Genomic DNA, 17725 nt, shown 5'->3' with positions numbered 1-17725 from the left:
AGCTCTGTCCTGGCCTAGTCAGTCTCAGGAGTGCTGACTGACCTCTGTCAGCCACCCTGTTCAGCTAACCTGGGTCAGCCTAACTGGCCCAACCCTGGGCCCCCACCTGTGGTGTAGGCTCCCCGCCCTGGGCCCCATACCAGCACGGGTCAGTGTCTTGTAGATGGGGCACAGGTAGAAGTCCTGGTTCTGGACCTTGCGGTTGGGTGTTGGCAGGAGCCAGATAACGGCCATCTCTGTGTATAGCTCCTTGGGCCGAGACTCAGCCAGCTGGAAGGCCAGAGGGTCCCATCGGGCGCCTTCCAGGAACAGTCCATGGATGAAGCACCCCTCTTTGGGTCTTGTCTTGAGCTCTGATACCGACTGGTGCATCACCTGTGGTGGGCACACAGATGCCCCCTCACATATAAACACCCAGAATCTGGGTTAGGATTTGGGTCAGGAGGCACAGCTGCCTCCTGAGGGCTCTGCCTGCCTCCCCCCTTCACCTGCTGTTTCATCTGGTAGCCTACAGCCTGTGCTCTGCCCCTAGGGATTTCCCTGGGGCTTACGGTCTCTTCTATCCTGGCTCTCCCTGTCCCCCAACCCCCTCTCGGGGCTCCCCTGATTCTGCCAGCCAGCTGTGGCCTCCGTGTTCCTCCTGCCTGGGCCACACCCCAGCCTGTCACCTGACCTGGCCCTGGCTGAGTCCAGACCTTGAAATCGAAGGAGATGGTGTCAATGGAGATGATAGACTTGCGGGCATAGTTTTGCAGGGTGCCTGTCAGGAAAGCCTGGGGGAAGAAGAAGCCGCTGATCCAGAAGACGGCTGGGATGCCCTTGGAGATCCAGGTCTGCAGGAAGTCCAGGCGCTGCAGCAGGTCCATGACCCATGAGGACAGCGGCTTGAGTGATGGGTAGGCCTTGGCATTCCAGAGCTCTGGCACAGTGTTGTTGTATAGGCTGGCAGCCATCAGCTCCAGCTGCAAGGACATCACCACCAGCCCCTTGAGTGCCGTGAGCAGGTCTCTCAGCGTCTGTGTGATCACTTGCAGCAGCCGGTTGTACCTGTGGAGCCAGTGGTAAGGAGGAAGGCAGTGGTCTGGGGCCGTGTGGCCATATCCGCACTCCCCAGTTGTAGGCCATAGACAAAAAACAATGGCAGAATATAGGGGCTAAGAGCATAGAGGGGGGTCGAGTGGCTTGAGTACCAATTCCAGCTCTGGCTTGTTAGTAAATGTATGACCTTAGACAAGTCATGTAACCTTTTTGGGCCTTGGTTTGCTCATCTGTAAAATGGAATAAAAATGTGGCTGAGTTAGAGAATGGGTTTATAGCACTTGGTGTAGCTTTTGCTGTCATTTCTCTACAGCCCAGTGGTCTGCTGACTCAGGGCTGGGGGTGGCAGGGGATTACCGGGTGACCTCCTGTACTAGCACCGTGTTCATTGACTCCTCATACAGCACAGGGTACTTGGTCATCACCCGCTGCAAGCTGATGGGCTCAGGCATCTTGAGCAGAATGTTCTGGGCCACATCCTCCACTATCTGTGGGTGCAAAGAATTCTACATGCGCAGAGTTCCTTCCCACAGGGGAACAGGCATGATGGTGGATAGGAGACTGGTCCTGCCCAACCACTGGGCCCTTTCCCCTGCTGCCACTAACCTCCTCCCGGCGCTGGCCACCTGCAGAGGATGATTTGGGTTGCAGCTGGACGATGGTGCCAAGCAGGGTGTAGGTCTCATTCTGGGCACTGGTGATATTGGCATTGTCATGCAGGCCAAAGATCTCAGGCATGTCGTTGAGTGGAAGGCTCTTGATGTAGGAGAGGTAGCCCTGGAGGGTAGGAGGGCTGCGACTGAAGCCCCTGCCCTGCTCTACCTCCAGCCTGCGGGACAGCCCTCCAATTGAGCACATCCCCTACTCGTCACCCCTGGTTGCAAGCTTTACGCATCTCCCTCTTACCCTCGGGACTCCATGGCCTCTGCTCCCTCCTAGCCCACTTCTCCCTGCTGCCTAGCTCCCTGCTTCTTCATTCAGCTGCTCAAACCTGTCACAGCCCCTCCTGCCACAGGCCCTTTACACTGCTGACCCACACTCTGGGGTGCTCCACCAGCGCCTGCCTGCTCCTCACACATCTTAGCTGAAGCATCATTTCCTCAGGGAGCCCTCCCTGACTGTGGTCTGGGCTGCTTCCCGCCTCACTGCCTCACCTGGCAGCCTCAGAGGAGCCGCCCGCCCCCTCCCAGCCTCACTAAGTCCTCTCGGGCAGGGGTGAGAGGCGGGAGTTGTCGTCTGCCCACAGAACCTGAGCTCCAGGGCTATCTTTGTGGGATGGATCAATCAATGAAAAGGAGCTACTGGCCGATAGGGGCCAAGTCTCCCAGCACCCAGGTGTTCACGGCACCCCAGGACCCCAGCCTGGCAGGCCACCTGAAGCACGGCCCCGGTGTGTGCTCACGTTGAGGTCGTAGGTGGGTTGGATCTGGTGGTAGACGCCCGAGGCACTGTAGCTGTGCTCGGGGAAGAGCACGGCGGGGCTGTAGAAGTCCTCCAGGATGTTTATGACGCAGCGGCGGTCCCAGTCGTCAGTGACGCGGCCCCCGTAGTTGATCTCCCCTGCCGTGTACTTGAGGACCTACGGGGTGGGTAGGTCAGGCCCCCACAGGCACCCAGCTCCCCGCCCTCAGCCCATCCCCAGCCCACCTTGTAGGGGATGTGGTCATACTCGTCCAGGAACATCTTGAGCTGGCTGACGCAGATGCGCAGGTCCCCGTCCGTGAACTCGTAGGGGATGTTGAAGCCCAGGGGCCCAAACTTACGACGCTCCAGGGCATTCCCATGGAACAAACACAGAGACAGCAGCAAGGACTTGAACTCCATCACCTGTCGGAGGTGGGGGCGGGGCGGAGGGGCGTGAAGGGTGGGGATGGAGATGGGGCAGGTTGGGGGTGCCAAGTGTGTCTCACCTTGTGACAGGAGTTGAGGAAGTCATCGCTGAGGCTGCTGTAAGACTTGAGCAGGTTGGCCTTGACCCCGCGTGGCGGCTCAATGGTCATCTTGGAGCCGTTCTGTAGGATGGACACTGGGAACTTGTTGCTGGGCAGGCTGGTGAGCCACAGGCGGAAGTCCCGGTGCACCTGGTGGCCACGCTCCACGTGAGCATTGAGACCCGTACCTGGTGGCTGCCCCAACACCAGGCTCCCTCCTACCCAGGGACCCTGGGCCACCCTCAGCCTGACTCCACCCCTGGGTTGGGTTGGGCCAGACCAGGCTGCATGGACCACTGGTAAAGAACATGGGCTTCGGCAAGTCCCAGGGTCACCCGTCTGTGCTGGGTGGCCTTGGGCGAGTCACTGGTAGCAGTAACTTGAGGGGGCCACTGGGAAGATTAATCTAGTTGATATGTGTTACATATGTCACTTCCTGAGCGCCCACTGTGTGCCGGTGGCTTGGCTGAGTGCTCTGTGGGACGATCTCATTTAGCCTTATCAGTCCTGGATGGATGTACTGTATTCCCTTGGTGTACCTTGTCGGGATTGATGTGCTCAATGAGGCGCTCCAGGACTGGCATCCAGCTCGGTGCCAGGTGGCAGTTCTGAAAGAAGACCCACTTGCCCCTCTCTATGGAGCTGCGCATCATGGCTTCCGCCCGAGGGCCCTGTGGGGACAGGAGTGCTGAGTGGTGGGGGACCAGCTGGCCCAGCCCACCAGCTCCCTTCTCCCCCACCCCCTTGCCCTTACCTGGCCCTGGCCCAGGGAGATGGCAGAGAGCTTCTTGGAGAACTTCATTTCTTCGGCAAACTTGTAGAGGTCGGCAGCCGGGTCAGTGCCAGGTGATAGCACGAAGATGAGGGGCGTGGTGGAGTTGGAGTCTTTGAACACCAATGACAGGTTGGCTGTCTGCAGGGCAGGGAGAGATGCCACCTAGAGCTTCTCCTCAGGGGCAGGCAACCAGGGAGAGGTAGGGGGGTCCTGGGGCCCCCAGAGTAATCCCAGAGGGGCTTCCTGGTGGGACCTGGAACCTCTCAGAGCTTTTTGGGGTGGCTAGGGATCCTGGCCTGACCAAGGCTGCAAAGTGGTCTGTCCAGGTGCAGCCAGGATCCTGGGACCCAGGCTGGGGATTAGCCCAGGTGCTGGCTGACAGCACTTGCCTGGGGCTCAATGAAGCGTGGCTCCAGGTTGGTGGCCACGAAGTCCTGCATGGCATTGGTAACCTTGTCCCCACGTAGGCAGCGGAGGACCAGCAGCTTCTGGAACTGGTCCAGGTACTGGTCCCAGATGCCAGGCAAGGGCGCCCTGCAACAGTGCCCACGTCCCCCTGAGAGCCAGCCTGTGGGAGGGCACTGGCCACAGGGTCTCTGCTTGCTGGACAGCAGGGGAGAATGGGGTGTCCAGGGGTACATGGCCGGGGGCATGGAAGAGACGTAGTCACAGCTGCAGGGCAACCCTGTGTGGCCCCTCAGAGAAGGCTCCAAGGCAAGCCTGTTCCTGGGTCTCAGCCCCTGGATGTGCCCACCCTGCTGTGCCCTGGGTCCCAGCTCACCGGTGGGGCTCAGGGCTATCAAAGATGGCCTGGAATTCCGATAGGTGCTTCACGAAGTCAAGGGCGAAGGAGGAGAAGGCCGGCAGGTTGGAGAGTGCCAGGATGTCTCGCCAGGCCCGGTCTGACAGCCAGTCCGGGGCAGGGTTCTCACTCATGACAGGGACAGAGCCCCCGGACAGGAGGTAGCGCCACTCGCTCTGGCAAGGGACAGGGGAGGCTAGTGCCCAGGCCCTGAGGCCTGCCTCCAGCGCCCCACCCAGCAGTGCCTCCCCTACCATCCTCAGCCAGAGAAATGGAGCTCCCCTTGGGGGTGGCAGTTGCACAGGTCTGGGTTAGTGTCACCTCTTTCCCTTTCCCTGGCTGTGTGACCTTAGGCAAAGGATTTGACCTCTCTGAGCCTCTGTTTCCTCACTTGGAAAGTAGGAAGAATCAGAACTCTGCTTCCCAGGGGTTTTGTGGGGGTAGGTCAGAGGGTAGCTGTGATCCCAGCACCTGGCACACAGTGAGGGCTCAAGCAGTGGTGGCTGTGACTCTCAGTGCTTTCCAACGCACCACGAAATACCTGGGGCTCATGAGACCATGAGCTGGTAGGCTCAGGACTGTCTCTGTGCTCACCAGCACTCTCAAGGCTCTGAGAAGACGTGCACAGGAGCTGCCGGGCCATAGTTAACCCAGGGCCTCCTGGCTGTTTTCAAGCAAGGAACTGGCCGCCCCTCCATCACGCACCTGGTTGATCTTGCCCTGGTTCATCATGATGCGGGCACACAATAGGAAGGCGAACATCAGCTTGTGCTTCTCGAAGAGGCTGCGGCAGACATTGCTGTAGAGGTTGTAGGTCAGGTAGCGGTTGATGTTGGCGATGCGCTTCTTTAGGTTGTCTGCAGGGCAGAGGGGTGATGGCAGTGCAGGGAGAAGGGAGGGAAGCAAGATCCCTGGGGCCCAGCCCAGCCCAGCCCGTCTCCCCAGTAGCCAAAGGGGCAGTCTGGGCACCCCCTTGGGGCATTTGCTCCGAGGAGGGTAGGAGGGGCGTGTGTTCTTACGTAGTGTAAGTCTGATGAGGGTGTGTATGAGTGGACATGGGTGTGAGTCTACGTGTGTGTGCCCGCTGTGGAAATGCATCCAGGTGTGTCACACCTGTGCCAGGGTAGAGCCTGGTGTTTGTGTCAACATGTGCATCTGTGCCAGGGCTACCTGCCCTCTCTGAGTTGGCGATGCCTGAGAGGAAGATGTTGAGAAACCACTCGAGGGAGTACTGGTACATGGGGTCCACGTTGGCCAAGTCAGACACGCAGAAGAAGAGGATCTGGGTGCGGATGGCCACGGGAATGTACTCCATGCACGTGAGGTCAATGTCCTTCTCTGTCTGCTCTGCAATCCTGACCTTGGCCTGGGGGTGCAGTACAGGGGGAGCTGGTCAGGCCCAGGTAGGTTGTCAAAGGGCACCAGGCAGAGGTGGGTGGGGATAGGGCGCAGGCCTGGGGCAGGTGGGGAGAGGCAGGCAGGAGTGGGCCGGCAGTTGCTGACCTGGATCTCAGCAGCCTTCATCTTGGAAGCCTCCAGCACCTTGATGAGTTCCATGTCATCCACAGGGTTGCCCTCAGAGGAGCTAAGCCGGTACAGGATCTGGTCTTCAATGTCCTTCAGCTCCTGGCGCATCTTGGCATTATTGACAATCAGCTGGTTCTTGGCTTCCTCAAGGTCAGGCCGCTCCTCAGCCACTACCTGGCCCAGCAGCTGGTCCTCTAGACCACTGCCAGGGGCAGGGGACATTATGTCTGTGACACCTGGTGGGCCCTGGAGGGCCAGCCTTGAGCCTGCTCACCTATGTACCTGTGCTCCCGGGGCTCCAAAGAGCCTAGCATCCCTGTTGGTGTCAGCCTGGGAGGCCTGGCCTCTGTCTCAGGCTGCAGGGCTAAGGCAGAGCCTGGCTTGAAAGTGACCAGTTCTCAGTGAGACCTCAGGTGGCAGCTTGGAATCCCAGCAGGGGCCAGGAAGTTGAACATGTGAGTTGCTGGGGTCTCTGAAAAACTCCCTCTCAGCAGGAGGGGGCTGGGGGTGATGGGGAGGGACAGGACTTAAAGATGTTTTCACCCCCTTGTCTGTGGAGAGGTTCATAGTGGCCACTGGCATGGAGGCCTTAGCACTCTATGTGGGTGGTCAGCAGAAGCTATAGTGCCTGGGCTTAGGGCAGCAAGGGCAGGAAACGGCTTGGGTGCAGGGAGCCAGAGTATGCCCCCCACAGGGCTCCAGGACAGCTCTGGGGGTGAGTGCACAAGGGCTCAGCAAGGGCTGTGGAGAAAGGGTATCTGGATGAGGTGGGGCTAGTGCTGGCCAGGGAGGCTGGGGGAGGGGTTCCTGACCAGGGATCAGGATGATCTGAGGGTGGGGTTTCTCAGGTGGAAATGGTGGCAAGTAAAGGGAGTTGGTGGAGGGGCTAGAAAGACCTGAAATGCAGAGTGCCTGGGAGGAAGCTGGCAGGGCCTCAGGGGGAAACCCACTGAGTCTCTGCCTGGGGGTGGGAGGAGGCAGCCAGGCAGGCTGAGGCAGAGCTGATGCTGGGGGACCCAGGGACCAAGGGCTTACCCGGGAGACAGGGTGAAGTTGATGAGGGTGAGCTTGGTGGAGATCTCCGGCGTGTAGTGTGGGTTGGGCAGCTTGGTGGTGATGTACATCCTGAAGTCCTCGTGGTAGGGGATCACCGTGTCTCCCAGCTTCAGCACCGTGTTCCCCTGCTGCTTGTATGTCTGTGGCAGGTGGGATGGGCAAGCGCTGTGGCCTGGGCTTCACCAGTGAGGCAGGGGAAGGGGGCCGCCCCCACCCCCACTGCTGCAGGCCCACCTGCTTGAGCAGCACGGGCTCCAGGGCGGGATCCAGCTCCTCGCCCACGTTCTCTAGAAGGCAGGGCTTGCCAAAGCGGATGGCATTCTCCATGCTGCGCAGGAAGTCGCGATCGCTCAGCTTGAACACATCCAGCCCGCTGTCCTTCTCCTGTGGGCACAGGGGGCGGGTGGGGGCCGCGGGGGCTGAGAACCAGCCTGAGGCTCAGCTACTCCCCCTGCACCTGCTAAGCCCTGCTGGGTGGGGTGGTGGCACCCGGTGGGTGGGCTCACCATGTTCTTGATCCATTTGTTGGCCTGGCTCTGAGGGTCAATGAAGTGGGTCCAGCGCTGGGAGAACTGGTTGATGACCCCATTCTCCACTGACAGTGTGTCGTTGGGGAGGCCAGCAACCTGTGGGGGACCGGGCTGGGTCGGGAGTCTCACACAGCAGGCTCAGCTGGTACATCAGCTACTCCCAGCCTTGTGCTTTGGCTGTGTTTCCCTTCTCCTTACTGCACCCTCTTGAGGGTGGAGGGCAGTCCTGAGGTCTCAGCCCCCAGTACTGGTCTCCCTCCTATTGGCTGGCTCCCAACACCCTCCTTCGCTGGGCCCGTTGTTCCTCTTGCCTACTGAGTCCTTGCTCAGTCAGACCATCTTCACGGAGCCAGTAAAGCCCATCAGCCCTCCCGGACTGTGTTCACGCTCAGCCTCTGCCTAAGCCTCTTGGTTCTCTCCTTGTGCCAGCTCTACCTGTCCTCCAGGGTCTAGCTCGGACACGACCTCGTAACCCTCACTCTGGACACTGCTCTCCCACCCCACCCCCACTCTCATAAGCACCCCTTGACCTCTCTGCCCACAGTTAGCCAGCATCTGTGCCACTCGCTCGGCTTTCTCCTCTCCTACCCACCAGCCTCTGACTGGCCCCGGGCGGGCTCAGGAGACGCATCTCTAAGCAGACCCAGGAAAGAGGGTGGGAGGGAGGCGGGAGGCTCCTGGCCCAGCCCAACCACACTGCAGGCCCAGCCCAGTTGCTCCAGCCCCCCGGGGTGGGCACCTGCCACGAGCGGATCTTCACGGGGTTCCCCAGAGTCCTGATTAGCGTGGGCTCGGAGGTGTGTGGGACATGGTGGGTCGTGAGCTGCTTGACCCAGCTGTCGTAGAGCACCGTGCGGTACTGGCCCTGGGGAGATGCCAGACTCAGGGCCACCCCACCGAGACAGCCGCGATGCCCTCCCACTTCCCCCTGTATGTACCCCAGCGCTCAGCAGTTGTGCAGAGGTCAGAGCTCAGACATGGAGACTGAGGCCTGAGCTCTAGCCCCACTTTGGGGAACATCCTCGGCCTCCACAATCCTCAGCCCCTTTTCTGTGAAACCAGCATAAGAACAACAGTGCCCACCCGTCAGGGCAGCTGTGAGGATTGAATGAGAGGCACACAGCAAGCACGGCAGTGTGAGCTCACACTTCCCTCTAGAAGGCCAGCCCCACCAGAGCAGGTTTTCTGGCTGTTTTGTGAGCTGCCATATCCCCAGTGCCTGGAACAGCACCTGGCTCAGACGGGGCGCCTGAGCAGTGCTTGTTGAATGAGTGAGAGAAGAGCCGCCCTCAGGCCACCCCTCGTGGAGGTGAGGCCTCAAGGCGGGGCCGGGGGCTCCTTACCGTGAAGGGGCCCAGGTAGGCCACAAAGCCGGCAGCCACCAGCACGTCCCCGAAGATGTTGTCGAGCGTGTGTTCCAGGTTCTCCACCGTATCCTGCCAGCGCACCCTCTCGTCTGACAGTCCGTTGATGAGCTGCAAGGACAGCCCATGGGGTGGGTTCTGGGAGGCTGGGCCGGGGGCCTGGGTGTCCCTGCCTGGTGCAGTCCCCGAGGTGGCCAGTGTGGGGTGTGTGGACAGCCACCCTGGGACCCCCCTACCACCCGGGCCCTTCCAGCCTGTCGGGGGGCAGGCCACAGCACAGGCCCTCGCACCTTGTCGGCGCGGCCCAGCCGCTGCTCACACTGCTCACACTTCAGCTCCAGTTCCTCCTTCTTGGCGATGCAGTCTCGGTACTTGGCCTGCATCGTGGCAATGCCATCCTCCACCTTGTGCAGGCGCTGCTTCGCCTCCTCCAGGATCCTCTGTGTCACCTCCAGGTCGTCCTGGGCCTCCCGCAGGGCTTGCTGTGGGCAGAGGGCGCAGGACCAGCTTTCCTGGTGTCCAGAGGAGCCCACGCCCCCTCCCCTGCCCCCCAGGTCTACCCAGCCCTCACCCGCTTGGGCTCCACGGCCTTGGCCACGAAGTGGTACTTGTGCATGGCGCGCACCCACTGGCAGATGGAGGTGCAGGCCTTGGACACCTTGGCGATGGCGGCCGGCTGGAACTCTTCATTGTCGATGTATGGCTGGATGGCTTTGATCACCGCCTCCCCAATGTTGTCCTGGGGATGGGAACCATGGGCTCAGGGGGCTGCTTCCCAGGGAGGACAGAGAAGGCTCTGCAGGGCTGAGGGGCATTCTGCTCCTGCCGCTATGCCCCGTGCAGGCCTCAGTACAGGTGTCCTCCCTAGGGAATAAACACAACCCACAAAAGCTGGCCAGAAGAGGATCTTCTGTATTCCAGGATTTCAAATAATATGATCAGAGATTTTTCTTTCTCAAGAAATGACACAACCTCAAGATCTGATAATACAGGGACTTCCCTGGTGGTCCAGAGGGTAAGACTCCGCGCTCCCAAGGCAGGAGGCCCGGGTTTAATCCCTGGTCAGGGAATTAGATCCCGCATGCATGCCGCAACTAAGACCCGATGCAGCCTAAATAAATAAATAACTATTTAAAATAAAAAAAAAAAAGAAGATCTGATAATATGCAGGCCCCATTTAAAACCCATTTAGAGACAAGGGCTCCTTCCTGGCCTATATGGAGACGAGTGAGTGGTTCTGATGCCCACCCCGGCTCACGTTCAAATGTAATAATCCCCACCCCGAGAGCTCACCATACTCTTGGAGCGCTTGTCCTACCCTGGGAGAATCCAGCTCTGTAATTCAGGATGAGCCCAGGAATCTGTATTGTTCATGAGCTCCCAGAGGTCAGAGCTTGGGACCAGGGGAACCTCAGTGCTGGCCGTGAGCCTCCTGATTTGGGCTCAATTAGAGGGATGGGGAAGCCCATACAGAGTCCAGCTGTCACTGAGATGGGCCATTGTCTCTGCCCTCCCAGTGCAGTCTGGGACGTGCCCAGGGCTCCAACACTGACACATGGTGGGGGGGGGGGGCGGCCCGTGTGGGACTAATTTCTGGGCTGGAAAGGGGCCCTCCAAGAGGGCTGCGGGCTCCAGGCTGACCTAACCCTAAGCAGCCCCATGACAGCACATGCCCAAGGATACTGAGAACCCCAGATAGACAGGAAGGCAGAGAAATCCAGAGACAGACAGGCACTAAACCTCAGGTGTTGAGGCTGAGGGAGAGGCGATGACTGAGCAGCCAGGGAAGGTCTTGGCCAGCGCCATGGGGGTTTCAGGGAGAAAAGGGCAGGAGAGAGAATCTCCAGGCTGCGGAGCCTTGGAGTGACTGTGGGTGATGTCCTATGGGCATAGGAGACTTCCCAGGTCCTGATTTCCTCAACACCCATCTGTTGGTTGGTCTGTCTGTTGCCCCCACCAGCTGGAGAGCTTCTCTGGGCCAGGATCTGGCCCCATCAGCTCTGTGGCCACAGGGCTGCGTGTGTTGCAGGCAGAGTGAGATAGGACGGAAGCCCCAGCGCTGGGGGGGGAGGGGGCCAGTTCCTCTCCCCACTTCTCTGCCCAGCTGGGTCCTGCCCTCACTCACTCCCAGCTGGCCGGGTGCCTGGCACGCTCACCTTGTCAAACTTGAAGAGGCTCTCCAGGAAGCGGCCGGGGTCCTGCAGCAGCCCCTTGCCTGGCTCCCAGTAGTCATCCACCTTGGAGCCAGGCTTCTCTCCAGGCACCTTCTTGGGCTTGATGCCCTTCATGATGCACACAGCTTCTATGACCAGCTTCACGCCTGTGGGTGGCCGCTGCATGGCACGCACCTGTGGGCCAGGCCAAGAGTGGGGAAGGGGGAGGTCCATCACGGAGTGGGTACCTCCAGGCAGGGACAGCCGCCAGACAGGGTGGGCCCCACCAACCAAGTCCCTACCACTACAGACCAAGGGCACATCCGGGGATCCCCCGAGGTCTGCCTTAGCCTATGGCAACTACTGCTCCCCCATATACCCAGGCCTGGCCACGAGGCCCTGTACGCTCAGTTCTCAAGGCCCAAAGCCCTCCTCATGCACCTGCCCGGGCCCTGGGGGCTGATACAAGGAGGTAAGGGCAGGCAGCTGGATTCAAGCTCTAGTTCTGCCCTCATCTCTTGACACATGACCCTCAAGGGATATGTACAGGGAGGGCCTAGGGGCCAGAACCCAAGAGGGCTCCAGGGAGGGATGCCAAGAAAAGCCTAGGAGGTGCCTAGCCACCCACCTCGGTCACATCATTCTTGTTGAGGTTGCGCAAACTGGCCAGGGCTGCATCCAGGGCGGGCAGAGCCTCATCCAGATCCTTCTGGGCATCGTCAGCAATACCTTGTGCCTTCCTGGCCTTCTCATTGGCCTTGATCTCCTCTGCTTGCACTGAGTTCCGGGACTCCTCAGCAATGGTTGTGTCCACCTAGGAACCAGAAGTAGGGAGGACCCAGTGATGGCCCGTGTCAGGGACAGGTGTGCCCTCCTCCCCTTTCTCCTTTCTGTCTCAGTCTCCCCAGGTGGAAGGAAATGAGGGTTGGGATGCCCCATTCTCTAAGGACCCTCTCGGCTGTGACAGCCCATGGAGATCTGGGAGTGCTAGGAACCCCTTCCAATCCTGAGTGCTCATCGTGGGCCTGGCATGGGGCTCAGGGCTTTACATGCTTGAGCATAACTGCCCCATGGGCAGGACCCCCTACACCCACAGGGCACCTCCATGCAGAACAGAGAAAGGCACTCCCCCCCCACAAGTCACTTTCTTTCCATCTGCTGGAAAAATTTTCAATACCACTGCCTTTGTAGAGCAGGACATGATTGTTTCTGCCAGAAAGCTGCCATCATGAATATGCAAACCTGCGGAGGCTGCTGTGAGGACTGGCCCTCAAATGTGGGCCCTCTTGTAGACTCAGAGGATCTTAGAGGGAGACTCAGGCAGACTCTGCACCGCTAACTGTGGCTGCCCTGCTGCTCAGTCCGTGTTGTGATTATTGGGTTTGGATTTGTCTTGCTCATCACCATATCCTCTGCCCAGTGCAGCACTTGGCAAAGAATAGGTTCTGAGCAAGCATTTGTTGAATGAACACATGACTGAATGAGGGAACTGGGCACCAAGAGGCTAAGCAACCTGTGAGGCCGGGCAGCTAGGGATCTTGTGGTTGCATGGGGATGCCGAGCATCCTCAGACGTGGTCAGCCGTCAGGGAGGGGGCCAGGAGCACCCCCAACCTTGATCTGCTCCATGGTAAGCGTGGTCTCCTTGGCAGCCTCCTCCAGCAGGGGGCGCATAATCTCCAGCTCTTCCTGCATCTTGGCCACATCCTCTGAAGTGCGCAGCAGCTGGGGGGTGGGAGGCGGCAGGGGGCACAGAGAGGAAATCCGGTGTGACGGTGTGATGGGGACCAGAGAGTGAGTTAGGCCTGGAGGGGGCAGGGGAGAAGTCCCTGCAGGGCCGCCCTCATTCACGAGTGAGAGGCTGTGGCCAGCAGCTTCAGTGGCCCCCAGGTTGCCCAGTGGACCCAGAGGAAGGGAGCAGTCCCCTAAAAATCTTTGGGGTGACCTGCTTTGGCCTTGCCCTTGGCCAGCAGCTTTTGCTCTTTTGGTGAGGGAGGAAGCCACCCATTTAAACACTGTGGGCTGCCAATTGAAAGGCCAGGCTGGGCCTCCGGGGTCAGGACTGAGACTGCATGGGCAGAACCACGGGCAGCTAGCCATTGCCCACAAGGCCCCACCCCGGCCCACCTTGTCGAGGCCACTCTTCATGCGGTTCTTAGCGGTTTTCAGCTCCTGTTTCTTCTGCCCGATGAGGATGGAGAAAATATTGAGCAGCTCCAGGTAGCTCTTGGGGGTCACATAGTTGTGGCGGGCCAGCTCGGCCAGATACTCGACACACTTCTTGGCCACTGACTGGTGGATATACACGCAAACCTGAATCTGTGAGGGAGCAGACCACTGATGCCAGTCTTGTAGAGCCCCCAGCAAAGATGGGGCACCAGGGTGCCCTTGAAGCCACTGAAGCCTGGTTCTGGGGAGGGAGCCACGTGCAGGAACCTCAATGGCCCTCACACTCACTCTCTCCTATGATCCTCATGACCTCCAGGTAAAGGTCACCTATTCTGCAGACGAAAAATCCCATGACCCAGAGAAATCAAGGGGCTTTTTCAAGTTCACACAGTTGTCAAGGGCAGAGTTCACTTTGAACTTGGACCCAGGTATGTCCCAGCTCTTGGCCCAGTGCTCTTATCACGGCCCCTATGACCTGCCTCTCTCAGAAAGGCCTAAGGTGGGGCCCCTCTCGGAGGCTGTAGATGTGGGGAGGGAGGGCCCAAGGCCTCAGCACAGCTGGGCAGAAATGGGCTCACCCTAGCTCTTGGCCCCCAGGTGACCATCACTCTCTCAGGCTGGACCAGACAAATCTACCCCCCACCCCATCTGTAGTCTCTGGGTTGTATCAGGAGGCTCTTTGTTTGTTAATGTGGACCATTGTTTTAAAAAAAACTCTTTACTGAATTTGTTACAATATTGCTTCTGTTTTACATTTTGGTTTTTTGTCACAGAGGCATGTGGGATCTTAGCACCCCGACCAGGGATTGAACCCTCATCCCCTGCAGTGGAAGGTGAAATCTTAACCACTGGTCCACCAGGGAAGTCCCTATATCAGGCGGCTCTTTAAAGAAAGTTTCCATGGAGCCCTCAGGGAATAAGATAAACAGTGACTGTGTAACTGTGTGCCCAGCCTCCTGCGTCACCGTGACAACCTTGCGGCACTCCCATTATACAGATGAGGAAACTGAGGCTTAGACAGGCAAAGCTGTCTGCCCAAAGGCTTCCCATCAGTGGTGGGCCTGGGACTCTTACCCAGGCCTTGGTGACCCCAAGCCCGAACCTACACAGTCCCCCACAAGGGCTTGCTCCTCACCAAGATACCTACCAGTCCTTCAATTACTTTGGGGGTGGCGTCCAGCTCTGGGATCTCGTTCAGGAACATGGTGGCCACAGACTCCAGGGCCTCTGCCGGCCACTCATTAAACCAGTCGATGGTACAGCAGTTGACCAGGGAGGGGAACTGCCTTAGGTGAGCTCGGAAGACCTCTCCAATGGGGCTGGGGAGGTGGGGGTCCAAATGAGGCCCTGAGACACAGACTTACACCCCCCAGGAACCCAGGACCCAGGGTCATTTCACAGCCCTGTGGCATGGCAGCCAGGACACAACAGCACAGCAGCCTGGACCCAATGGCATGGTGGCCAGACCCAGGCCACTTCCCCTTGTGGCAGGCCCAGGTGCCCCCCCACCTAAAACCACTGTCCCTGCGAGGTTGCAATGGCCGCCTGTACCTCATGCACAGCACCAGGTGGATGCTGCTGCGCACACGCCCGGTGTAGGTGGCCATGAGGTTGGCCTTGGTGGGCTGCAGGCCCTGCTCCTGGACGTAGGGCCGCATGGTGTTGACAATCTGGTCCTGCTCATCCGTGTTGTAGAGGTTGGGAATGTCGCCTGAGTTCAGGACATTGTTAATGTCCTCTAGGAAGGACTCGTTCTTGATCTGGGGGGAAGATGGGGATGGAGGAGCTGAGCCTTGATGATGGCCCCTGGGTGTTGCGCTCCATGACCATGGTCTCACTGGACCTTCACAGGAGCCCCATTCCACAGACCATGCCACTAAGGCTCAGAGAAGCCCAGGGTCACACAAGTGACCACACAAGTCGTGGTCCAGGACTCACACCCAGACCTGTCCTACAGCAGAGACTCTGAACATCACTGCTGAGCTGTGGAAGGGCCCTGGGTCCTGGGTGGGAGATGTGGTGTCTTCTTCCTCTCTTGCCAGGCCTCTCTACATCTCACAGGAGAAAACCAGGCCACAGGCAGAAATGGGTCCTTACCCATCTCATATGGCCAGAGGGCACCCTCACTTGCCTGACAATGTAAGGGGAGCCCGGGGGATAGGAGTAGGGCTGGGAGCCTTCCAGGGCTTCAGCTTCGGCCCAGTCCTGACCACCAGTCAGGTTTAAGCACTGCCCTGTTTGTCTTGAGGCCCTGGACCCACAACCTCTCCTTCTCTCAGACCTGGGGAGAGGCCTCATCTAGGGAGCTCCAGACAGAGCAGCCCCAAGAAGGGGGCCATAGGCACAGCACCTCAGGCACAAGTCCTGTGGTCCTTGAGGTAGGAAGCCGTTGACCAGTGAGTGTGGTCCCACTTGTGGTCAGCCATGGTGGCAGGGGCCTTCTTTACCCTCGGGGCATAGTAATGATCTATGTCTCCCACCAGCCCTGACAGGCTAGGTTTGGCCCCCTCCCCCTGGTCCCAGCCATTCCTCCCAAGATCCACCCCAACTGACAGTGACGTGGGCATGAAGGACTGACCACCTTCCAGGATGCCACACTGGGGTGGGTTGTATCCAGCCCACCCTGGATCCCGCCCACTGCCCGTGTGGTAGCACCTGGGTATCTGAGAACAGGAAGGTGATGGGCAGGCTGTGCAGGCCAGCCTTGAGCAAGACCTTCTTGACATCATCACGCCACTCGGTCATGCCATAGTTCTTGGACAGCTCAATCTGGAAGCACTCATACTCGGCCCTGGAGACAGGTGGTTAGGTGGAGGCATGCCAGAGCTTGAGGCCAAGCGCCGCACCCCAGCCATCTGTTCCCATCCTGGGCAGACCTGCTGACTCCCGCAACCCTGAACCTGCTCTCTTGCCTCCAGACATTTGCTGAGGCTGCTCCCTCAGCCTGGAATGCCCTTCCCTTCCATCCTCCCAGCCTTGATTAGAAGAGAAGGCCCATGGCCACCTCCTCTAGGAATCTCTCCTGGATGCCTGCAGCTACCCCTCCCCCATCCCTGCAGCATCACAGGGCACTGCTGCTGTCTCTCCTTGGACCCCAGGTTACTCTCCCAGGTCTAGAAGCCCGTGGGCCAGGTGCGTCTGCCTCAGCATAGAACATGTGGAAGAACATGAATGGAACTGAGTCTGCCACCGGCCGCCCACTGCCCACCACGCCTGGGGGCCCTCACATGTGCGAGGCCAGTCTCGTGAGGGACCTGCGGCCGCTGCCACCCACACCCAGCAGGAGCGCGTTGCCCAGCGCCTGGCGCAGGGTGCGGCTGATGCGGCAGACGTGGCTCACGGCGTCCATGAAGAGGACCAGCCTCAGCTTGGCTGTGCTGATCTGGTTGTAGTCCTCCATGTACTCCTCAATCACCTGCATCATCTGGCGGCAGGGGGGGAACGGGGAGAGCGGGGTCCTCCCTCTGTCCCCGTGCACTGTGCCCCCACCAAGGGAGCACAACGCCCCGTCCCCCCGGCCAGCCCTGCTCCTCTGTGCACAGAGGGATGTTGGCCCTAAGATGTCGGGTCTGCCTGGATGAGGCCTGACCCGCTGGACACACCAAGGCCTGAGGGTCGGGTCAGAGACCTGCCTGCTGCCTCGAGGGCTCACCAGGATGTACCGACCTGGGGCCCCGTGGGAGTTCCTGGGAGCTAGGAGAGGGTCTGTGTGAAGAAACCAACAGGAGGCCCCGCACTCCAGCTTCATCCTGCCACCCTGGGGTCTTGACTCAAGACTCGCAGCGCCCGGGGCCCTGCTGCGGCTCTGTGGCTGGGATAATAGTGCCTCAAGTGGGCATAGCGTGTCCCTGTTTACAGAGCCTGTCTCAGTTGAACCTTAGACTTGTCCTCAGGAAAGGGCCAAGCGGGGCCTACCGCGCCCATTTGACAGGCGAGGAGATGGGACTCAGAGAGGCAACTTCTGGCCTGAAGTCCCTGAGCTGGCCTTCCAGACCAGTGTCCGACCCTCTGGTCAGAGCGTGGTGGTCTCTTAGCAGTGGCTGCAGAGGGCCGGGGTCCCGGGGGTCGGGGGTCGGGGGTCGGGCCCCAGCAGGCCCCTTCACCTTCTTCTTGCTGGTGATGAGCTCATAGGACTTGACGTCGGAGCCTGGCGACATGAAGTCCCCGTAGAGGATGGGCTGGAAGGGGCAGACCTCTTCGAAGGCCACCTCCCACTGCTCCATGCAGCTCTCCAGGAGCTTGTCAAACCAACTGCGGTCCTCCTCGTTCACCAGGCGGTCGCGGAACACACGGCAGCTCTCGTGGTACCACAGGCGCAGCAGCTGCACCTTGTCCTGTGGCCGCCCAGCATCAGTGCCTGCTCTCGGCCCCACACCCTCGG

The 17725-nt window shown here is 59.6% G+C and overlaps 1 protein-coding gene across 1 annotated transcript in view; it reads right to left on the bottom strand.

Moving 5' to 3' along the window:
- DNAH1 (dynein axonemal heavy chain 1) overlaps positions 1-17725 on the bottom strand; it is a 91002-nt gene that overhangs the window by 584 nt on the left and 72693 nt on the right. Inside the window, exons 48-77 of the mRNA XM_082414565.1 lie at positions 17448-17678; positions 16572-16768; positions 16000-16135; positions 14896-15104; positions 14492-14663; positions 13303-13494; positions 12790-12900; positions 11805-11990; positions 11180-11371; positions 9595-9762; positions 9314-9505; positions 9003-9134; positions 8399-8524; positions 7636-7755; positions 7364-7513; positions 7109-7269; positions 6050-6275; positions 5717-5912; positions 5252-5403; positions 4526-4722; positions 4130-4278; positions 3724-3878; positions 3509-3640; positions 2949-3119; positions 2686-2865; positions 2441-2617; positions 1645-1815; positions 1396-1526; positions 696-1101; positions 141-375 (exon numbers count right to left, since the gene is read on the bottom strand). Of these exons, the coding sequence (XP_082270691.1) occupies positions 141-375; positions 696-1101; positions 1396-1526; positions 1645-1815; positions 2441-2617; positions 2686-2865; positions 2949-3119; positions 3509-3640; positions 3724-3878; positions 4130-4278; positions 4526-4722; positions 5252-5403; positions 5717-5912; positions 6050-6275; positions 7109-7269; positions 7364-7513; positions 7636-7755; positions 8399-8524; positions 9003-9134; positions 9314-9505; positions 9595-9762; positions 11180-11371; positions 11805-11990; positions 12790-12900; positions 13303-13494; positions 14492-14663; positions 14896-15104; positions 16000-16135; positions 16572-16768; positions 17448-17678 (5353 nt within the window). The remainder of the gene's footprint in view (positions 1-140; positions 376-695; positions 1102-1395; positions 1527-1644; positions 1816-2440; positions 2618-2685; positions 2866-2948; positions 3120-3508; positions 3641-3723; positions 3879-4129; positions 4279-4525; positions 4723-5251; positions 5404-5716; positions 5913-6049; positions 6276-7108; positions 7270-7363; positions 7514-7635; positions 7756-8398; positions 8525-9002; positions 9135-9313; positions 9506-9594; positions 9763-11179; positions 11372-11804; positions 11991-12789; positions 12901-13302; positions 13495-14491; positions 14664-14895; positions 15105-15999; positions 16136-16571; positions 16769-17447; positions 17679-17725) is intronic.

The sequence above is a fragment of the Balaenoptera physalus genome (assembly GCF_965194825.1).
Source record: "Balaenoptera physalus genome assembly, chromosome: 11".
NCBI lineage: Eukaryota > Metazoa > Chordata > Mammalia > Artiodactyla > Balaenopteridae > Balaenoptera > Balaenoptera physalus.
This window is presented reverse-complemented; position numbering and strand designations above follow the sequence as displayed.